The following is a 21,417-nucleotide window of genomic DNA, read 5'->3' on the forward strand; positions in this document are numbered from 1 at the left end:
TACGCAGTAGTAAAATAATGTCTCTGGTGACAACTCGGTTACGCAATTTTAATTGTTGGCACTGACTACGGTTACATGGAAATGTAACAATAATAAAAATATTATACACATATACGTGTTTGTGTATCACAGGAGAAGAAATGCATGCGAACTATATTTTGCACCGAAAATAGGTCCTATCTTATATGAACATCTAGGTAGGTATTTATAGTCCGTTGTGATCATTGCCTTCAAATTATAGTTGTTTGTTATTAGTCATCTTGCATATTTTACTACTGGTAAATAATCTTGTATTGTATTGTATTGTATTGTATTGTAATAATCTTGCGAGAACTTGTTAATTTAAGTGCACATTAGACCAAGACAAAATTCTGTAAACATTGGCACGTGAAAATTAAAAATGGGAACAGAGGTTTTATTTTACGTGCCTAATTTAATAGGTGAAATGACACGCATTTATTTGACACGTTTCACAAAGAAAAAATAGTATATTTTCTTTCTTACTCAGAGAAAATCATATTATTTATACATGCTAGATAAATCAGTCAGGGGTGGTACTTAAACAAGTGATTTCAAAATCACTCTTTGAGTGATTTTGGCTGTGAAATATTTACAATTTTTGCACATACTTTTCAAAATCACTGAAACAAGTAATTTGAGAAGTTAAAATTTAATCACTTCAACCAAGGATTTGTATAGTGAGACAAATCCTTGCTTCAACAAGTGTTTATAACATTTTTTGGATATTTTTCCCACAAGCTTGATTTTTTTATTGGTAAAAAGACCAGAGTTCCATTGAAAAAACAACTATGAACATGCAGAAATTGTCATTTGCTTGATAAGCCTGCCAGTTTTTACAGTTTATTTGAATATGCAAAAACTGGAATAATTTGTAGATCAAGACATAACATTAAAATAAATCATTCTAATTCTAAAGATAACCAATCAGGTCACCTAATATTGTTGACCTTTGTCTGATAGTAAGAGTAGTTAATGAATATTTGATTACAGAACAATTCCCAAGGGTGATTTTAAAAGCCTTAGCGCACTTACTTACTGTCCAAGCGCACTGGTGAAATTGATATCCAAAGATAAAGGGATAATGGATTTATGTAGGAAAATTACTTATAGAAAAGTTTGTGAAAATATGGAAATCAATGAAATTAGCATTTGAAGATCAAAGAAAACACCAAAATCACTTAAATAGGTGATAACTGAATATTAAAAATCACTGAAATAGGTGATAATGAAATCACTTGTTTAAGTAGCACCCCTGACTGATAAATAATTCAAGCATGTGGATCATGTGCAGTGTTTCAAATGTTTTTTTGCAAATTTTTCATTTGTTTAATATTTTTGCAGGTTACTTGAGATTAGCTTTACTATGTGCCAGTTTATGGTTCTACAGTAGTCCTGTCTGGTTCCTTTCACTATATGGACTGTCAGCATTTTTAGATGGTAAGCAATTAAAACTACTGGAGCCTTGGCATGCTTAGGCTATATATTTTGCCCTACCACAAACCATCTTAATGAACTCGATCTTAATTGTTGAGAGCTTATTCTGCTACCCAAGTTGACAAGAAAATATTTAAACAAACATAAAAATCAAATAAAAGAAAAAAATAACAATTAATGTTACTATTGCTTTCATTGACATCATGTGATGTACAATAAAGGTTTTTTTTTTTGCATAAATTCTTTAAATACATGTATGCATTGTTGAACAATGGGCAGAAATACATTGTACTTGATTATTCTCAGACTGTGCTTTTAAAATCAGGAAAAGCTTCATCATGTCCATACAAATAATATGCTATCAAAAAAATTCCAGTTTATGTTTTTGGGTATTATACATGTTATATCGCAATTTTTGCAATCATAAAAAAATCACAATAATCGCTGATTTTACAGCATTTAAATTTTTTACATGAAATTGAGTAGTTAAGAAGTAGTTGAAATATAAAAGAAAAAATTTCTTCTGTTAAAACTGTATGTTAACCTGTTTAAAAGGAACCACAGGGGCTTGTTACAATTGCCGGGTTTACTATCCATACGAACCCCTAAAAAAACACGTGTTTTTTTAGGGGTTCGTATGGATAGTAAACCCGGCAATTGTAACAAGCCCCTGTGAAGGAACCATGGCAAAATTTCTTACAGATTCTAGTCTGGCAGCTATGTTTTAAAATTATGAAAGATGTACATGTATGTTAAATTTAAATATGAAATTCTGTTTTCTTGTACCAGAAGATATATTTTACAGGCTTTGATGGATATTTTGCCAGGAAATTGAATCAGACATCTGTATTTGGTGCATGGGTAGGTAAGAATTGGAAAAATATCCAGGGTTAGATATATACATGATAAACTTTGAATTAGCAAATGGAGGAAATGAGTAAAATGTAAAAAAAAAAGGTCATGTAAAAACATCTGTCTTCAAAGTCATGATTGTTAACCTTATTGCACAAGAATTGCCAATATTCGATGTATACATCTTACAAATTATGTATATATCCACTACGAAAAAAAATTGTTGAGGACAGTTCAATCATTATTGCAAAGAAGATTTTCTAGAAGTAGAATATTGAGACATTGGATAAATGCCTATGAGAACATCAACTGCTCTTTCAGGGTTAACAGAAATTACTGGTTTACATCCTTTACCTTTCCTAGTTTGTACACCTTCTTCAATGCTAAACACATGTCAAACAATATGCCAAAATCCCAATTATTCAGTTGTGGAATTTTTAGTCGTAAATTATTACTCAAAACAGTCATTGTGACAGTACTGGGAGTATGATATTTTGCTTGAAACACCAAATTACTCATTTTGATTGGTTAATTTCTGAGTCTGATTATGCTAATAATAGTCAAAAGTTATTATGATCACATGGTGAAAAAAAAACAGAGATCACGCATCAACACATATTTCCTGCATACATGTCAAGTGACATGATATTCGCGTGTTATACATGCTTTTTCAACAGGTTACAAGTGAGGATTTTGTCACATGGCGTGTACACGCTTTTCAACACTTTACACGCATTTTCGTTTTTTTCACTTTGTGGTCGTTAGTGATATCGCTATTCTCGGTTTTTTTCGGCGATAACTAAACTTGAAACTGGCAGTTGTTTTGAATATGTGCCTAGTGGTGGTGCTTTCAAAACAACATAACAGACCACTGTTTAATACAATAAAAGTTCACAGTAGAATATATATTGTTTTTGAATATTAACAAATTCGTATGTGAAATTATGAACATTACCACATTCATAATAAAAAGTCCGCATCTACGTCACGTGTTTTCACACGCTTTTTGACATGTCATGTCATGTCATGACATGATTTCCCATTGTCAGAGGTTGACATGTATGATTTCCTGAAAGACAAAATAACATTAAGATAAAGCCACTGATGTTGTTCCTAACTTTAATTAGGCACACATCCATTTGATACCATCCATTTTTGCACTCATCCTCAATGTCTTGTTGGATTGCTGTCTCATTAATATTTACACTTTCTTGAGAGGGGATAGGTCCTTTATCGGGACTCCAGGTTTGGGTGTTTTTAAGCTCGGGATTTCGGGATTGACCCTTTCGGGATCCGAGATCCGGGAATCCTTTTTTTTGGATTTCGGGACGTCAGGATTTACTTTATTTAAATTCGGGACCTCAGGATTTTGTTTTTTAAAGTCCGGGATTTCGGGATCAGGACCCCTCCTATCCCCCCTCTTTCTTAAATCCTTTTATGTATATATGAATACTTTTACATACTTTTTTTATATTTACTTTTATCTGATTTTAGTTTGATGTGGTTATAGACAACATCAGCAGAGGATTTCTATGGTGCTTACTTTACAAGGTAATAATTGGAGCTAAGTTGAAAATTGGCATCATGAAGTAAGCCTAGAATTCAACATTTGTATGGAGAAAAATAGAAGTAAAGTTTTGGGAATTGTGTTGTTGTTAAAGTTATGGTTTAATTGGTTTTTCAATAGTTTTCTCACATTGACAGTGTGTTTCATGATTATTTGATTTCTTTTGTTTGTTGTCCCCCATATCTCACATTGCACAGGGCACAGTGCACTGGGGACGTCTGTTTGGTCCTTTTAGCACTCTTTCATGTACAATTCTTGTCAGATTTTTATTTACTTTAATATATCATAGGTTTATATATAAGCATTGTCTCAGATATGTTAAAAAATCAGTGCCTATCAACAATTTAAAAATTATGTCCTTTGAAAATAATGATTTTTTTTATGGGAAATTGCTTTGTTATGGCTCTCATGTGTACAATTCTTGCTAGATTTTTTATGAAACTTATTCATTGGTTTATTTAACCAATGCTATCAATCATTTTAGACAAAAAAAACTACTATAGAATTATATTTTTTTTATTTAGATAAATTTTGTTTAGTACATATATTACAGTTTACTTATTTGCTTACTTTTTTGTTGTAGTGGGGTTATGGTGTTATTCTGATTGAATGGCTGACATTTGTGTGTACTCATAAAAGGGGAGCTAACTGGAGAATACCAGATGAAAGTTTTCCATTGCTCTGTAAACTTGTTATGCAGAATTGTAAGAAGATACTGCTAAGTTTTTGTTTGATTACGAACTATTTATATACATTTAACCTCAAACATGTTAATGCTGTTTTACCATAATATTAGATTTTTGCATTATTTGTTTTCTCCACATAAAATTTGCAGGGAAATGTACATTATACATGTAAATAAAAAATGAGTGTATGGTAAATAAACATCACGTCTACAGATCACCATATGTCAGACCTGCTGTGGTGAAGTATGGACAAATAAATAATTTTTACTAATAAAAATATAATAATGATAATTGATGCATGCCTTTTTTTCAAAGTTGATAAATAAATAAATAGAAAAAGAGGATATGGTGTATCCATCCATGACATGATTTAAGTACTTGCACACAGAGAAAAAAATAAAACAAAAAGCTAAGGAACAGCTCTTTAATTACTGTTCTTCATCTTAAAGTGACATTGAGGCCTTTAACATTAAGCACAAAAACTCTCACCTCACTGCTACATGTAGTAAGATACAGCTCGAGCACCGGCTTAAACAGATTGTTTTTACAAAAATTGTTGGATAGACTAAGTAAGATGTAACAAGATGGATATCTGTTATTGGATAGACTAAGTAAGATGTAACAAGATGGATATCTATTATTGGATAGACTAAGTAAGATGTAACAAGATGGATATCTATTATTGGATAGACTAAGTAAGATGTAACAAGATGGATATCTGTTATTGGATAGACTAAGTAAGATGTAACAAGATGGATATCTATTATTGGATAGACTAAGTAAGATGTAACAAGATGGATATCTATTATTGGATAGACTAAGTAAGATGTAACAAGATGGATATCTATTATTGGATAGACTAAGTAAGATGTAACAAGATGGATATCTATTATTGGATAGACTAAGTAAGATGTAACAAGATGGATATCTATTATTGGATAGACTAAGTAAGATGTAGCAAGATGGATATCTATTATTGGATAGACTAAGTAAGATGTAACAAGATGGATATCTATTATTGGATAGACTAAGTAAGATGTAACAAAGGTACATTGATATATTTTATTTTCAGGTTTTAAGTCACCCCTAGGTATAATAGCTTTGACAGGGGTCCATTGTTTACCTGTTTGGTTGTATGCCTGTGATTCTAATTTCTTGACTGACCTTGGCCTTCACTTGTGGTTACAATACTCAGGTTTGGCAGTATTGGTTGTAGGCAGGTTATTGGCCTTCAGGGTAGAGGTAAGTTTGAACCAACTTTTATGTCAAATGATAAATATGGTCAAGTTAACTATACTTGATTCCGGTTTCAAATTTAAAAGTAAAAGTGACACACAATTAAGGAGAAGAATGATAAAAACTTACCAAAGAAATTGTGCTTGAAACAGAACATTTTATAAATCATTTTTAGGGTTGACATGAAATCTTCTTCGGCTCTTTAAAAGAAACTGTATGAGTATGATGAAAAGGAAATGTGGTGTACTGTGGATTCATTTATTTTCGTGGGATCCAATTTTCGTGGATTAAGGAAAACCTGCATGTTCGTGAATGTTTAATTTCGTGGTTTTGTCAAGCTCAGCATACAAGCCTTTAGAATTTTGTTTGTTTGTTGAACATTTATTTTCGTGGTTCCCCTATACCCACGAAATCCACGAAAATTGGTATCCAACGAATAATAATGAATCCACAGTATTATATATTAAGTCAATGAGACAACAACAAAACAACAAAGACTTAGCAAAAATTCTAGATAAACAATTGATAAATTATAGTTATCTTAAATATTGAAGGAAGTATCTGCTACTGAAAGTTAATTTCAAGTAACAATCACTCAGTCAAAATAATCATGCCATGTTGTTTTTGTTACAGATATTTTACATAATGACACATATTAGAACTATGCTTGATGAAACCACCTCCACTGCAGATTAAATGTTATTTTGATGTGAATTTGTATTTTAGTCATAACGAAGCTAAAATTGTAAAAAATATGTTGCCGCCATATTGTGAAAAAGTTGTTAAATTGAACTGTTTCCTATGAATTTATACCAAATTTTTAATTATACCATAAGAAAGGAATGTACTGCCTCTTTTATATATTGATATTTTTTAAAGGGTAATGAAAATGATATTTGAAATTATTTTTTTCTTGCTATGATTCTTTGGTACTTAATATATTTTTTTCTTGCTATGCTTTTTTGGTACTTAATTTTTTCTTGATGTGCTTATTTGGTACTTAAAATATTTTTTTCTTGCTATGATCGGCAACTATTTTTTTTAAAATACTCTACCTCATAACTGAAAACCAAATCAAGATGTCTCCTGACATGAAAAAGGAATGGCATCCATTTTAATATCTTTCTTAATCTGTGTGCATTTAAAGGTTTTCAGTCTTTCAATGATTTTATTGTATATAGAAAACATGAAATATTTAATTTTTTTATCTCATTTTTTTTCTAAAAGTCTGAATGCAAGCCTTTAGAAAATGTGTATGTTGTTAAACATTCTTATGCAATTTGTATGTTACAATTTCTTTCATTGGATAAACTATACCATCAAATCCAAAATTGATAGGTTTTAAAAGCATGAAGTAAAATAGTGATGAAAAGTTATTTTTAAAAATGGCAAAATCTTTTTTATCAGTCTATTGTTTGTTAAGTCTTAGTGAATAAATATTTGAAAACATTCCACTGGTATTTATAAATGTCAGAAAATCTTGTAATATGAATAATGTTCCTAAACAATTATTATTCATTTTTATATTTAGTATGTGATATTTGCTTATTTTGTAGTAGATATTTTTATCATTGCTTTTTATGTTTTGGATTTTTTTTATTATATATATAAATGATATGGTATAATATTATTCTAACAATTATCATCTTTTAACTGTATTTTAAATTCCACAATTGTGATGCTCAAAAATGAGAAAAAGACTAAGATGGAGAGTTGTCTCATTGGCACTCATATCATATCTTCTAATTATAGATATTTGTTGTAGAAGCATGATAAAGCAATCCTTCATTTGGTTGTCAACATCAACATTTAGGTTGTCTGTTGTTTATAAGTTTTAATTGGCATCAATAGCTTTGTAAAACCTTTATGAGATTTTATGAAACTTGTACATTTTTTGTACTGAAGTTTATCTTTTTATCAAAGTTTATTTTATCTTTAATCATTGTTAAACAGCTAACATTTAAATACAGTATTGGGTTTTTTTTCAGACATTAATAACTTTGTCAAACCATCATGAAATGTTATGAAACTTTGACAAAAGCTTCTGAAAGATCAAGAAATAGCATCTTAAGAAAAAAGATTATTTTCTTCAATTATACTGATAAATGAAATTTTCGAGCTATAAATGGTGACCTATTTTAGTGGCACATAACTTTTTTGGGGGATTTTTTCCCGACCTTATCTGTGTAACTCTTGACAATTTTTTTTTATTTAAATGGGCAATTATGCTAAGGGGACCCACTATCTATTTAAAAAAATGATTTTGGTGCCAGACACAAAAGTTTTTTGTCAGTTTATGTGCACTTCTCATACAGCAGCAATATCGGACAAGAATTGTGAGGCACAGGGCCCTGTGTAACTCTTGACAAGTTCTTTTATTTAAGGGGCAATTATGCTTGGAGGACCCACTATCTATATACAAGGACGTGCCGCTGGAATAGGTCACCTTTTCTAGCTTGTAAAATATATGATTAGGTAGGGAAAACTATCAGAAATATATGATCAGGTCAATAAAGTTCCCATTACTTCTTCGTCTGTCATCTTTCTTGGTGTTACTGGCTGTTTTTATCAACCATTTTTGTCGAGCCTTCGACTTTAGTCGAAAAAGCGAGACTAAGCGATCCTACATTCCGTCGTCGTCGGCGGCGTCCACAAATATTCACTCTGTGGTTAAAGTTTTTGAAATTTTAATAACTTTCTTAAACTATACTGAATTTCTACCAAACTTGGACAGAAGCTTGTTTATGATCATAAGAAAGTATCCAGAAGTAAATTTTGTAAAAATAAAATTCCATTTTTTCCGTATTTTACTTATAAATGGACTTAGTTTTTCTGCGAGGAAACATTACATTCACTCTGTGGTTAAAGTTTTTAAAATTTTAATAACTTTCATAAACTATCCTTGATATGTACCAAGCTAGGACAGAAGCTTGTTTATGATCATAAGATAGTATCAAGAAGAAAATGTTGTGAAAATAAATTTCCACTTTTCCGTATTTTACTTATAAATGGACTTTGTGGTTTAAGTTTTTAAAATTTTATAATGTTCGTAAACTATCCTGGATTTCTACCAAACTTAGACAAAAGCTTATTTCTGATCATAAGATATTATTCAGAAGTAAATTTTGTAAAAAAAAAATTCATTTTTTCCGTATTTTACTTATAAATGGACTTAGTTTTTCTTCCAGTTAACATTACATACAGTCTGCAGTTAAAGTTTATAAAACAATTTTTAGATTCATAAACTATCCTGGATTTTTTTACCAAACTTGGAAGCTTCTTTCAATCAAAAGACAGTATTGTGAGGGAAATTTTTATTGATGTTTTTCCTCATTTTTGTTGAGTCTGCGATTAACAGAAAAAGTAGGCGAGACACCGGGTTCCGTGGAACCCTTACGAATTTTTTCTCTTGGCACTTTCATATTCCACTCTTACATTAAAGTCCACATGAAACCCAAACAATATTTGGAAAAGGTTACATTTTTACCTACGCAATATATGAAAAGGTACACATTTTAAAAATCTGTATTATATGAAAAGGGTGGGGTAACAGAAACCCAGTGTCACCCCCTATCAATGAAGTATTGAAGTAGCCCCCAAGCAACTATGAACAGGAGGCATACTAAATGTAATTTGTCTTTCATGATATTGTGATATTTACATAAATATAAACGAACTTAAACGTTTTAAAAATCAAAAGAGCATTTTTTCTTATAATTTTGAAAAAAAAAAATAAAGGCAAAAGTAATAAAAGTATAGGTAATGAAAACAATTTGTTTTTTGGTTTGTAGTAAATATATTTGTGTAAAAATGTCGTAACATTTTTTAGATAATTTTTTTTACACTATTGACAAATTTTCATTTACAATATTATTTTTCATATTTGAATTTTATAAAATATATAGCAAACCATCTTGGTATTTATTTTGTGGTGAAAGGGTATTTTAATACATAAGACATATTATTGATTTCTATATCTGTTGATTTATGACAATTTATATATTTATATTCATATTCATATGTTAACTATTTTTAACATGTTTAAAAAAGATTCCATAAATTTGATGTGATTTTAATCAGTTATTTACCATTGTTGCTTTAAAATGAAGAATTTTATTGAATAAAATAGAAAATGAATATTTTTGATAATTTAGCTATTTGTTTGTTTTATTGTTTGCCAGTTTTATTGTTTACTGCTTTACATAACTTGCAAACTTGACATTGTACAACATTAAGCAAAATTGACTTTAAATGTGAACTGTCTCTCTCAAAATTGACCTGTATATGGTGATAAAGCTGTGGACAAACATAGTTAAAATAATATTTTTATAACCCCATTTACAGATTTGTCCGTCCTTCACAGATTTCTCCGTCCTTCACCAATCTGTTAATAACAAAATAACATTCTAACCAATTTGCATGAAACTTTGGTGAATTGTTCATTTCTATTGGTGTAATGTTGTTTTTGATTTTCTATCAATTTCAAATTTTAAGTTACCTAGTAATGGGAATCATTTCATAAAAAAAGGGGGGATTTTCCAGTTTTTGGACAATAATTTGAATTGCTTTGAGCAGTTTTCATGAAACTTTCGTGAATTGTTTATATAGATTGATGAAGACCCCTTTCAATTTTTAGAAAGGAGTATGTTCAATAAGGTCCTAAAAAGGCCCCCTTTTTTACCGTAAATTTCAAATTCGGATTTATTGACCAATATCACGATAAATTATAGCTAATGCATAGACTAGACAGGATATAAGCCATTTTGTTGAAAATTTTACGTTTCTCCGTTTCATTATGACGTCACAAGTTGTACTCATATTGATTACACGAAAAAATCAATGAAAATGGGTAAATTTCCATAGATTATTGGACAGGAAACATAGAGCGCATATGTCGACAACAAAGATCTTTTAAAATAATGTTTGTGAAGACATTTAACATGTCTTATTTGAATATTAAGCTTGTCGACGCCTGCGCTTTATGTTTCCTGGTCCTTTATTTGGTTGAAATCCAGCTGATTTTGTCAAATTTCACCAAAATCCCTTATCTTGACCTTTTTGGGATGTAAAAATCAATGTGTTAGAATTAAACTTTGACAAAAAACAGCTCTGTTTATCTTTCTCACATGTCTTTAAGGCAACTTAAAATAATTATTGTCTTGTTACCATGAACTTTATAATTGGGGCCAAAAATGACACTTACCGAACTTACCCTTTTGACATTTTTAACCAGATTTTTTTGACAAAAATGTGGGTTATTGATTTGGGGATGTACGGCGGGCGGGCGGCAATCAAATGTTGTCCGTGCATTAACTCATGAACCGTTCAACCAAAGCTTTTAAAATTTTAATATGTTGTTACTGATGACAAAATGAAGGTCAAGTTCAATAATGGCGATTTTGACTTTTACCGTTCAGGAGTTATGGTTCTTGAAAGATTGAAAAATGGTTTTTCCAGTCGTGTCCATGCATTTACGCATGAACTGTTCTACTAAAGCTTCCCAAATTTTAATATGTTGTTACTGATGACAAAATGGAGGTCAAGTTCAATAATGACGATTTTGACTTTTACCGTTCAGGAGTTATGGTTCTTGAAAGATTGAAAAATGGAGTTTCCAGTCGTGTCCGTGTATTTACACATGAACTGTACTACCAAAGCTTCCCAAATTTTAATATGTTGTTACTGATGACAAAATGGAGGTCAAGTTCAATAATGACGATTTTGACTTTTACCGTTCAGGAGTTATGGTTCTTGAAAGATTGAAAAATGGTGTTTCCAGTCGTGTCCGTGCATTTTCTCATGAACCATTCAACCAAAGCTTTTGAAATTTTTATATGTTGTTACTGATGACAAAATAGAGGTCAAGTTCAATAATGACGATTTTGACTTTTACCGTTCAGGAGTTATGGTTCTTGAAAGATCGTAAAATGGCGTTTCCATTCACTTTATTGCATTTACTCATGAACCATTCAATCTATAAAGCTTTTCAAATTTTAATATGTTGATACTGATGACAAAATGGAGGTCAAATTTGATATTGACGATTTTCACTTTCACCATTCATCAGTAATGGTTCTTGTGATATTGCCAGGACACAAATAAATGTTAATACATCCGGTTTGCTGTCGTTGTGACAGCCTCTTGTTAGTTGCCGAGTGATGGGATTTTATTCTTGAAAAAAGGGGGATTTTCCCTTTTTCCAGTTTTTGGACAATAACTCAAACCCGATATCAGCAGTTTTCATGAAACTCTTGTAACTGTTTTTTTTTTCTATAAAAATAACTTCCCTTTGTTTTTTTTTTAAATTTCCTGATATGACAATGAGGGGAGGGGTTATGGAATTTTATTACTTGAAAAAGAGATAGTGTATCATGAAATCATGGTGCAGCTCTTTATTAGAATCATCTGAGGGGTTTGCAGTCTTTATTGCAGAAGATACATTGTCTGTATTCAAAGAGATATATTATACCTTACAGTTATAAATGTAATATACAATGTAAGGGAGAATAAACTCATTATTTTTGTCACCTGTGTTGTAGGTGACATGGAAATATAGGGGGTACGTCTGTGTGTCCAACCGTCAGTCTTTCCAGTCATTGCTTTATTGCAGATAGAATTTAGAGTCATACAGTTAAGTTTATTTTTCTAATTCACTGTAGTTGTTATTTGCTTGAAGCAATACAATACAAGAATGTATAAGTTGTGCCTTTCTGTTCAATTATGTAAATCAAAACATGGTTAATTAAAATTGGCATCTTCAACAACATCAATCCAATAAAATCTTCACCCTGTTTTTATTGAACATGATACTTGCCAATCATTCTTGTATCAGTACCTGTCTGGCATGGTTCATCTGACAATGACTTCATTTTTATGGGTCATTGGTCTATGTTTAGTTTTTTGGTTATGTCTGTTAGCTATAAGCAACTAGGTCAATTATATTTGGTGTATTGATTGTAAGGCGAACATATATTTCTCGTTTGGTTCATTTAACGTTGACCTCATTTTCTTGGATCATGTTAAGGTTATGTGATACTATGAGTGAAGCTTTATATCAACACAAAATCAATGGCTAGTAAATTTAAGAAGGCCAAACATTTCGGCGTGTGTACTCTTGTTATGATAAGCTACTGTATTACAATACTATAAGCAATAGATCAACGACATTTGGTGTGTAGAATGATTGTAAGGTGTAAGGTATACTTGTCTTACTGGCAGGTTTTATCTGACATTGACCTCATTTTCATTATCAATTGGACATTGTTAAGTTTTTGTGGTTTGGTCTGTCTATCATGGGGTACTCTAAGCAACTAATTAGCTGTGTTTGGTGAAATGAATTATCGTAAGGTGTACAATCCTGTCTGTCCTGTTTCATCTGACCCTGACCTTTTTTTAAAGTTGCATTTGACAAGGTTCGGTTTCATGATGATGTCTTTAATCTGAATCTAAGCAGCACTTCAACTATTTGGGTAAGGAATTGATATGTTTGTCTGTTAGGGATCTTTTGACCATTACCTAATTTTCAAGTGTCATGAGTCGATGGTAAGTTTTTAGTTCAACTGGCCCGAAGGGCCAAGTGAGCTTTTCTCATCACTTTGCGTCCGGCGTTGTCCGGCGTCGTTGTCCGTCGTCGTTAACTTTTACAAAAATCTTCTCCTCTGAAACTACTGGGCCAAATTTAACCAAACTTGGCCACAATCATCAGTGGGGTATCTAGTTTAAAAAAATTGTCCGTTGACCCGGCCAGCCAACCAAGATGGCCGCCATGGCTAAAAATAGAACATAGGGGGTAAAATGCAGATTTTGGCTTATATCTCTGAAACCAAAGCATTTACAGCAAATCTGACACGTGGTCAAATTGTTTATCAGGTCAAGATCTATCTGTCCTGAAATTTTCAGATGAATCGGACAACCCGTTGTTAGGTTGCTGCCCCAGAATTGGCAATTTTAAGCAAATACCAATTACAGTTTTTATCATTCAAATATACACATGGAAAAAAGTATTGCAACACCAAATTAAAATTGAAATTAAAAAAACACTTTTTATTTTTTTGTGACATAATTTGGTAAAATAGAACAACTTAAACATTATTTAAGTATCACCTGCGTTTAATCAATAAATATCGACTAGATACGTTATTATCTGCACATGCAGCTACTGTACCCGTAAACAGCAAAACAGATGTTTTTATCCTCATTGTTTTCAACACTTTAAATAACCAAGTGTTTAAAGTTATGTAATTGACACCTTGTAATGGGTCCTCGACAACTCTAAACTGCAGCAAGATGGCAGATTATCAGCATGAGAGAAGCAGAGATGTCGCTGTAACAACTGCACGTATTTTTGGTCATCACCATTCCACTATAAGTCGTTTTGAGAATAAAAATCAGGCACTAAACGATGTTAAAAACCTTCCGAGATAGAGAAGACCCCTAAACCATTTGCTACGTAAAATCAAGCATAATGAAGGTTGGTCAGAAGGAAACCTATTGCATACAATACAAACCTAAAAAGAGAGTGGTGGGCATACATGAGCCTTTTAACAAGAACTGTTCGAGAGCGACTCATCGCTACTGGTTATCGTGCGATAAGACCATTTCGGAGACCTTTGCTTACGAACAGACACACAGTTTTCCGTATCCAATGTAGTGCAGATCTCGCTAATGTTGGAAATTAGCATCGTGGAGGAAGATCCATTGTTCCATTGGAATTCGGTTCATCTTCCTTGGCCCGATCGTAGCCCGGATTTGAACCATATCGAGCATATATGGGACACTATTGGGCGGAAAGTGCGCGAAAGGAAACCCCAGTTCAAACACATCATGAAATAAACAATGCCCTTTATCAGAAATGGTTGCTGCTACCTCAGCAACAAATTAGTCGATTTTTGGCAGGAATCAGAAGACGTTTATATGCGGTTATCCGTTTGAATGGAGGCTGCGCACAAAGTACTAATTCTTTGGCGTATAACGATCAACCATGATGTGAACAGTCATCTAAAGATCAATTTTGAAATGTCTGACATTGTAATGTTCGACTACAATAAAAGTTGTAAAATGCATTTTTTTGTACAAAAAATACTTCATTTTGTTATTAATATTGTGGTTATAAAAATCATTTTTTTTCAAACATTTTCTGTTCGTTTCAATGCCAATGTTATCATAAACTATGTTTCAATAATATTATACAAATATTTTATTATATTTCATCCAAAAAAAGAGGCTGATTTTTCAAGTTTTAAAAAATCAAGGTGTTGCAATACTTTTTTCCATGTGTATAATTTAAAGACTGATTACGGACTTAAACGTCTTTGATATAGTGTTCAGTAAACTGATACCCATTGATATTAACTCAGAAATTGTTATCAATTGAAATATCAATTTAGTCACTTGTAGTGTCTTTGGTGTAAGGGTTGAAGACTACAGCACAATTTTTATGTTGTTAGTTTGCTGTAGCATATATACGCTCTACATCTCGTTTTATTGATGTTAAATAGCACATCAAATGTCATTTTGATAATTGTCAGTATATATATACACTCTTTAATTTCAGTAGTAGCATTTGTCATTCCAAGGCCATTTATAGTGATTATGTGGTTTGGGTTTTTCTCATTTTTGTTGAGATGCTGTCTTTTTGATAAATACCCAACACCTTTGATTTCATATATTTGACTTTGGTTAAAATCTTCTTTTAAATACTGATACACACACCAACAACCACATGACTGAATAATTATTTTTGAGTGATTCTTGTCTCTTTTGTTCCATTGCCCAAAGTGGAATTTCTCCTGAAGCATATTACACTATAATTACATTACATGTATGTTTTATAAAAATCTGTAATGTTAATTGGCTAACAACAACTACAAGGCACTCCTATATCATATTTTATTTCTGTACAAAATCCAACAGCTCTAGCTGACTACAAGTGCTATCCGCGACGATGTTTAAAAAAATCATTGAAAAAGAAATTAACAAATTGATACATCTCATAATTTCATGGTTTTTACATTAAAGTGTAATTATAAGAATAATGAATGCATCTTTTTATATTTATCATATTGCACGAATATTTTGCATATGATTTTTTTCAAAATGCTCTTCGGGCAACACTTTTTTTATCCCGATTAAAATTTAAAAACAGAAGAATTCAATTCCTAAATAAAAATTCTCTGAATATCTGTGAACTTCAAGGATCATTTCCCCTTTGCTATTTTGTAAATTTTCAGATTTAATACAAAGATTTCATTACTTTAGAGAATATGTTTGATGTATTTTGATAGAAGCCTCAAATTAAGGTTAGGTTGACACAATGTATCTTAAACTTTTTAATTTTGTCTGTAATCATTCTAGTACAACCGATCCATAAAACTTTATTGTGATCATACTCAAGACTCCAAGGAAATTCTATTCCTAAGCTTTTCTCATCCTTACGTACAATAACTTTTCAATCAGGATTTAATATATGAATGTCATGATTCACAGAATCCGAAACTAAAATCAAGTTAGAAGAGGTTATTGCTACATCTCGAGGATAGAATTTAACCTGACCAGAATTGATAGTTTGACAACCATTGTAAGTCCAATGGAGTTGACCTCCATAATCTATCATTGCTACTATACCCTGTAATTCATTGTTTATGATACATTTAATATCTACAAATACTATCTTTTCATGGAAGGTTTTGATTCTAAGATCGTATGTTAGCATTTTCTGTCCCCCTATCATATTGAATAGTATGTTGTATTTCGCCATCCTGAGTAATAATCACAAGTCTTCTTATACTTTCTGTTGATACTACATGAAAATATTCCATTAACCCTACTATTATTTTATTATCTTTAGTTACATGGACGCATGAAGTGTTTAATGGAGAAAAGGACTTGGACTATTTTTAATTTATTGTCTTTGGTATATAGTTTTATATCACTTTCTTCCAATGACACAAGTATTTCGCCATCTTGTGTCCATGACATATCATTCACTTTTATTTTAATTTCTTGGTCTACTTTAATTTCAAGATTTTCAAACTTTATTTTCTGTAACTTTTCACTCAAACTGCTTCCTATAAATACAGTATTGTCACTACAAGATAGTATTTTTGTTACACTCCTAATATTACTTTGGAAAGTGTCTATGAGTTCCAAATCTGGTACCATATACAGATCCCCTAGCACTGACTTACTTTCTATTTTCACTTGTATATTCCTAGGTATAAATTTTGTCTTATTTGATTTATTATATCTAACAAAACTCTTTGACACTGCCTTGTTTAAGGAAGCTGGCTTGTCATGTTTTGGATTTTTTGTCAGATTTTCGGAATCCTCTGGTTTTATCCATTTGAATGCCTTGAAAAAATTTCCCCGGTGACCCCCATTTTTCTTTTTGAAAATCTTTTACATGTATAATGATAAGCCATCTGTAAAAGTCTTATAAAATTTTAATTACTTTTCAACAGTTTTTGAGAACTTCAACTTGTCAATGATAAAGCTATGAAAAGTCAAGAGAGATTTTTTTCCCGCCAAAATTTCAATGGCTCATATCTCGAAAACAAGCACGGTGACCTATATATATTTTTTGCTCTTTGGATTCCTTTAACAATTCCCTATCAATATAAACTAGTGCTTTGAAAAGTTAATTACTTTGAAATTGAGAAGCGAACTCCCTTTAGTTTTTATTTGTAGAGAAAATGTCTGCAGCTTGATGAGACTGCAGCACTTGATGGAGATTGTTCGTCATGGTTTCCAACTCTTCTTCATTCTTTTTAAGTCTGAAAGTTCTGTTTTTATCTTATCTTCTGATGCTTTCCATTTTGCATCTAGTTCGTGTAAGAGTTCTTTAGTATGTTTTGAAATAGCCTCTTTCATGTCTTTCTCAGTTTGTAGAATGATAGTCCTTGTTTCTTGAAAATATATATATCACTATCGGAAAGAGCTTTCTGCAGTTTGTCTTTTCCATTTCTAAATACCTGACGATTTTCTTCAAATTTTCTTATTTCTTCCTTCATTTCAGAGATAATATTATTATACATTTCATCGAGGGCTTTATAATCACGTAGTTTATGAGTCTGGTTTAACATGTTCAAACATTTTAAACAAGCAGACACCCTACATATGTTACAGCATGCAAAACTTTTTTGTTTACTATGCTTTGTATATACCATGTTTTCAAGGTCTACTTTACGCACTGAAGTAGCAAAATCCTCTATTCCAAAGTCTTTTGATATTGATAATTTCATGTTCACTGGATCTTTTAATTTTTCTTTGTATCTTTGAATTGCACAGTTGACATAGAAACAGTTCACAGTTAACACATTTCTGGGGATTCATCGCAGAACTGACACACAGTTAGAGTCTGTGCTTCACCTATAGACTGTGAAAAGGACATGTTTTGTATTATAAAAAGTAAAATCACAAAAATACTGAGTTCCGAGGAAAATCAAATCAAAAAGTCCCTTATCAAATGGCAAAATGTCAATACAACATTTCAATTGTCCAGTTAAAATCAGTTACTTTTAAGTTTATATATGTATAGTGTTATTTTTTATTTTTTTTTATCATTGTGGGATAATTTTCACAGATAAAATCAAATTTAGATCATATGATATATTTACAAACAAATACCAGATAAAATGTTTATCATTCAAAAAGGCGGACGAAAGATACCAAAGGGACAGTCAAACTCATAAATCTAAAACAAACTGACAACGCCATGGCTAAAAATGAAAAAGACAAACAAACAGTACACACGATACAACATAGAAAACTAAAGAATAAACAACACGAACCCCACCAAAAAACTAGGGGTGATATCAGGTGCTCCGGAAGGGTAAGCAGATCCTGCTCCACATGTGGCACCCGCCGTGTTGCTTATGTGATATCAAATCCGGTAAATAGTCTAATTCGGTAGGTCACAATCATGAAAAGGAAGGGGATTGTAGTTACGACGTAAGGAATATATCCGATATAATTTGTGAAACGGTTATTTCATAACGGTCAACTAACTCGTGATGGCGTCCTAAAATTTACGAAGGGATGACTTCAACTTCACCATTTGGAACTCTTGGTTTAATAGCTTCCTTGTGAGCAGCAACCCTCTATCAAGAAAATCATGATAGGAAATGCAAGCACGGGAATATCGTATCAATCGGGATATATATACCCCGTATGCAGGTGCTGCTGGAATGTTGCTACTTAGAAATGGAAAGTTCACAATTGGAAAGCTGAAATCATCCTTTTTGTCGTAAAGTTTTGTTTTCTACCGACCCTCATTGTCAATTTCTAGATGTAAGTCAAGATATGAGGCCGACTTAACTGTATCAAACGATTAAAGGACTTGTGACAGTAAATAGGACGCAAACTTTTCGAAATGCCGGTTAGACGTAAACGCCAATTTTTTTTTTATCTCAGGAATCATGACATTCCGTATTTGGCACAACTTTTTGGAAGTTTAGGTCCTCAATCCTTTTTAACTTTGTACTTGTTTGGCTTTATAACTATTTTCATCTTGGCGTCACTGATGAGTCTTCTGTAGACGAAACGCGCGTCTGGCGCACTAAAATATAATCCTGGTACCTTTGATAACTATATACACATGATACCCAAACATATCCTTTATTAGGTTGGGAACACACTCTCTTTATGGGTTTTACACCTGTATAGAGGGATACCACTTCTATAAAAGGATGAAATTAACCCTCTATAGAGGGATATTTTTGTTTAGACTGGATTTAAAGCAGGGAAATGGAAAACTTGGTTATATTTTATAGCATTATATGTATCAACTATTGCAATTTACAAAAAAAAAAAATGGGATGTCCAGTTTTCTGCTGAAGTGACAGAACTTGCAATCTATTGTATTCCTATTCGAACACCTGATCAACAACAAAAGGGACAGTTGACCTTTAAATGTTATGTTAAATCTAACAATAGAAATTCAGTACATTGAGGCATAACTGAGTGGAATTTACCTGATCATCACAGCTTTCAATTATGATGAACAATATATTGTATATTCAGTCGGTTTAACAGTAAACTGGGCATGTTCATATTAAAATAAGTACATCAATCAGGAATGGGGTAATGAAAATTTTTGATTGTAATGCATGGTTTTTATTTTTCCAAGTAATTGCATGTAGTGTGTAATACAGAAATTGTTGCATTTATACATGTAATTGTAATTTAATGCATAACTTGGGAAAAAAGTTGTGTAACTTCATGCATTACCTGGCATTACTTATTTTTTACAAGATATCTTTAACAGATTGTTGGAGATTTAGAAATTTTAGAAAGAAGGACATTACTGTAAAAGTGTTTCATGGTTGTCAAAACATCAATGAAAACCTAATGAATAAATAACCAAAAACAAAACCTTGTAAAAAATAAAGGCAACAGTAGAATACCGCTGTTCAAAAGTCCTAAATCGATTGAGAGAAAACAAATCCGTGTTACAAATTAAATCCGAGGGAAACACATCAACTATAAGAGGCAAACAACGAAACAACAGAAACATTGAAGTGAAGAAGAAAAAACGACAATGAAACACACACAGAAACGAACTATAAGATAACAATATTTTCACCATTTTGACACTTGGTCATAAATTAACCTCTTTGTTTATTATTCAATTAGGAAAGAAATTTTCAGTTTATATTTCTGATTGGTATCGGCTAACACCTCGGACCTTGACCTGACTACTCTTGCAGAAAAACTATCCGGCAACGGTTGTTACCGGCCTGTTTCTTTGTTATAGTATCTAATACAAACCCTAAAGATGTAAATAATTTCATATAAAAGTTGTATTGAATAGACTTTTTACTTGATACTTAAAGTCAATAGGTATACGGAACAGTTAATGCATTTGCTAGAATCTTTAGTGACTTCATGTTATTTTTCAAAAGGTTTGTAATTGTAATTCAATGCATTACTTTGATGAAACATGTAAGTGTTATTGCAATTTAGTGCATGTTTTTGTCAAAGTAATTGTAATTTAGTGCATTACATTGCAATGTAATTCGCCCCATGCCTGAATTATCAATTGGTGCATCAAATGTTGCAGGTTTCTGTCATAAGTAGTTTTGGTGTAACACCACTAATTCAGGCCCGGCCAGAAAGCACATACCAGAAAGTAGTACATATTTAACACAAAATAGTTCCTACGCATGAGTGTAACTTTCAAAATATGTAGAATATTTAGGTATTTTTGGTATCAAATGAAAGCTGAAGGACTGGTGATCATTGTAGAACACTTTTGGACTTTTAATTTTGAATAGTAAAAAAACTGCACCAAATTTTAAAAAGAGGGTACATTTTGTCTGTTTGTCAGATCTGAAGTACCTGTTTTGGTACATCTGAAGTTCCGGGAACCAGTTCTTTCTTATATGCAATGTAAGGTATGTTGATTTTTTCAGTACAAGACACCATAAAGTGTTGCTTTGAAATGCAATGATTGCCACTTTATTTGAACTTAAAATAAAAGAGGTGTGCCTGCTTGAAACGGAGGAATTTAACATAGAAAGCAATGGGACCATGAATTAGTGGTGTACTTCCTATTACAGAGAATCACCAGAAATCCAATTTTTAGAAGTTGTACCTATTCCAATGAAAATAAGTCAAATAGGA

At 31.7% G+C, this 21,417-nt stretch overlaps 1 protein-coding gene across 1 annotated transcript; it reads left to right on the top strand.

Annotated features, from left to right (window-relative positions):
• The first annotated feature begins 358 nt into the window (after positions 1-358).
• LOC143076088 (uncharacterized) lies at positions 359-9,949 on the top strand. The gene is made up of 7 exons (XM_076251723.1): positions 359-440; positions 1,363-1,458; positions 2,261-2,316; positions 3,802-3,858; positions 4,458-4,578; positions 5,633-5,802; positions 6,430-9,949. Exons 1-7 carry the CDS (start codon positions 401-403, stop codon positions 6,490-6,492), a joined length of 603 nt encoding a protein of 200 aa, XP_076107838.1. The 5' UTR covers positions 359-400; the 3' UTR covers positions 6,493-9,949.
• The last annotated feature ends 11,468 nt before the right edge of the window (positions 9,950-21,417 follow it).

This window comes from Mytilus galloprovincialis, chromosome 5 (assembly GCF_965363235.1).
Source record: "Mytilus galloprovincialis chromosome 5, xbMytGall1.hap1.1, whole genome shotgun sequence".
Taxonomy (NCBI): Eukaryota; Metazoa; Mollusca; class Bivalvia; order Mytilida; family Mytilidae; genus Mytilus; species Mytilus galloprovincialis.

Excerpts from the sequence above, each read along its gene's own strand:
- LOC143076088 (XM_076251723.1), top strand. The coding sequence starts at position 401 with ATGGGAACAGAGGTTTTATTTTACGTGCCTAATTTAATAG. Across the intron at positions 1,459-2,260 it reads ACTGTCAGCATTTTTAGATG|GCTTTGATGGATATTTTGCC; the intron begins GTAAGCAATTAA and ends TATATTTTACAG. Across the intron at positions 4,579-5,632 it reads TAAACTTGTTATGCAGAATT|GTTTTAAGTCACCCCTAGGT; the intron begins GTAAGAAGATAC and ends TTTTATTTTCAG.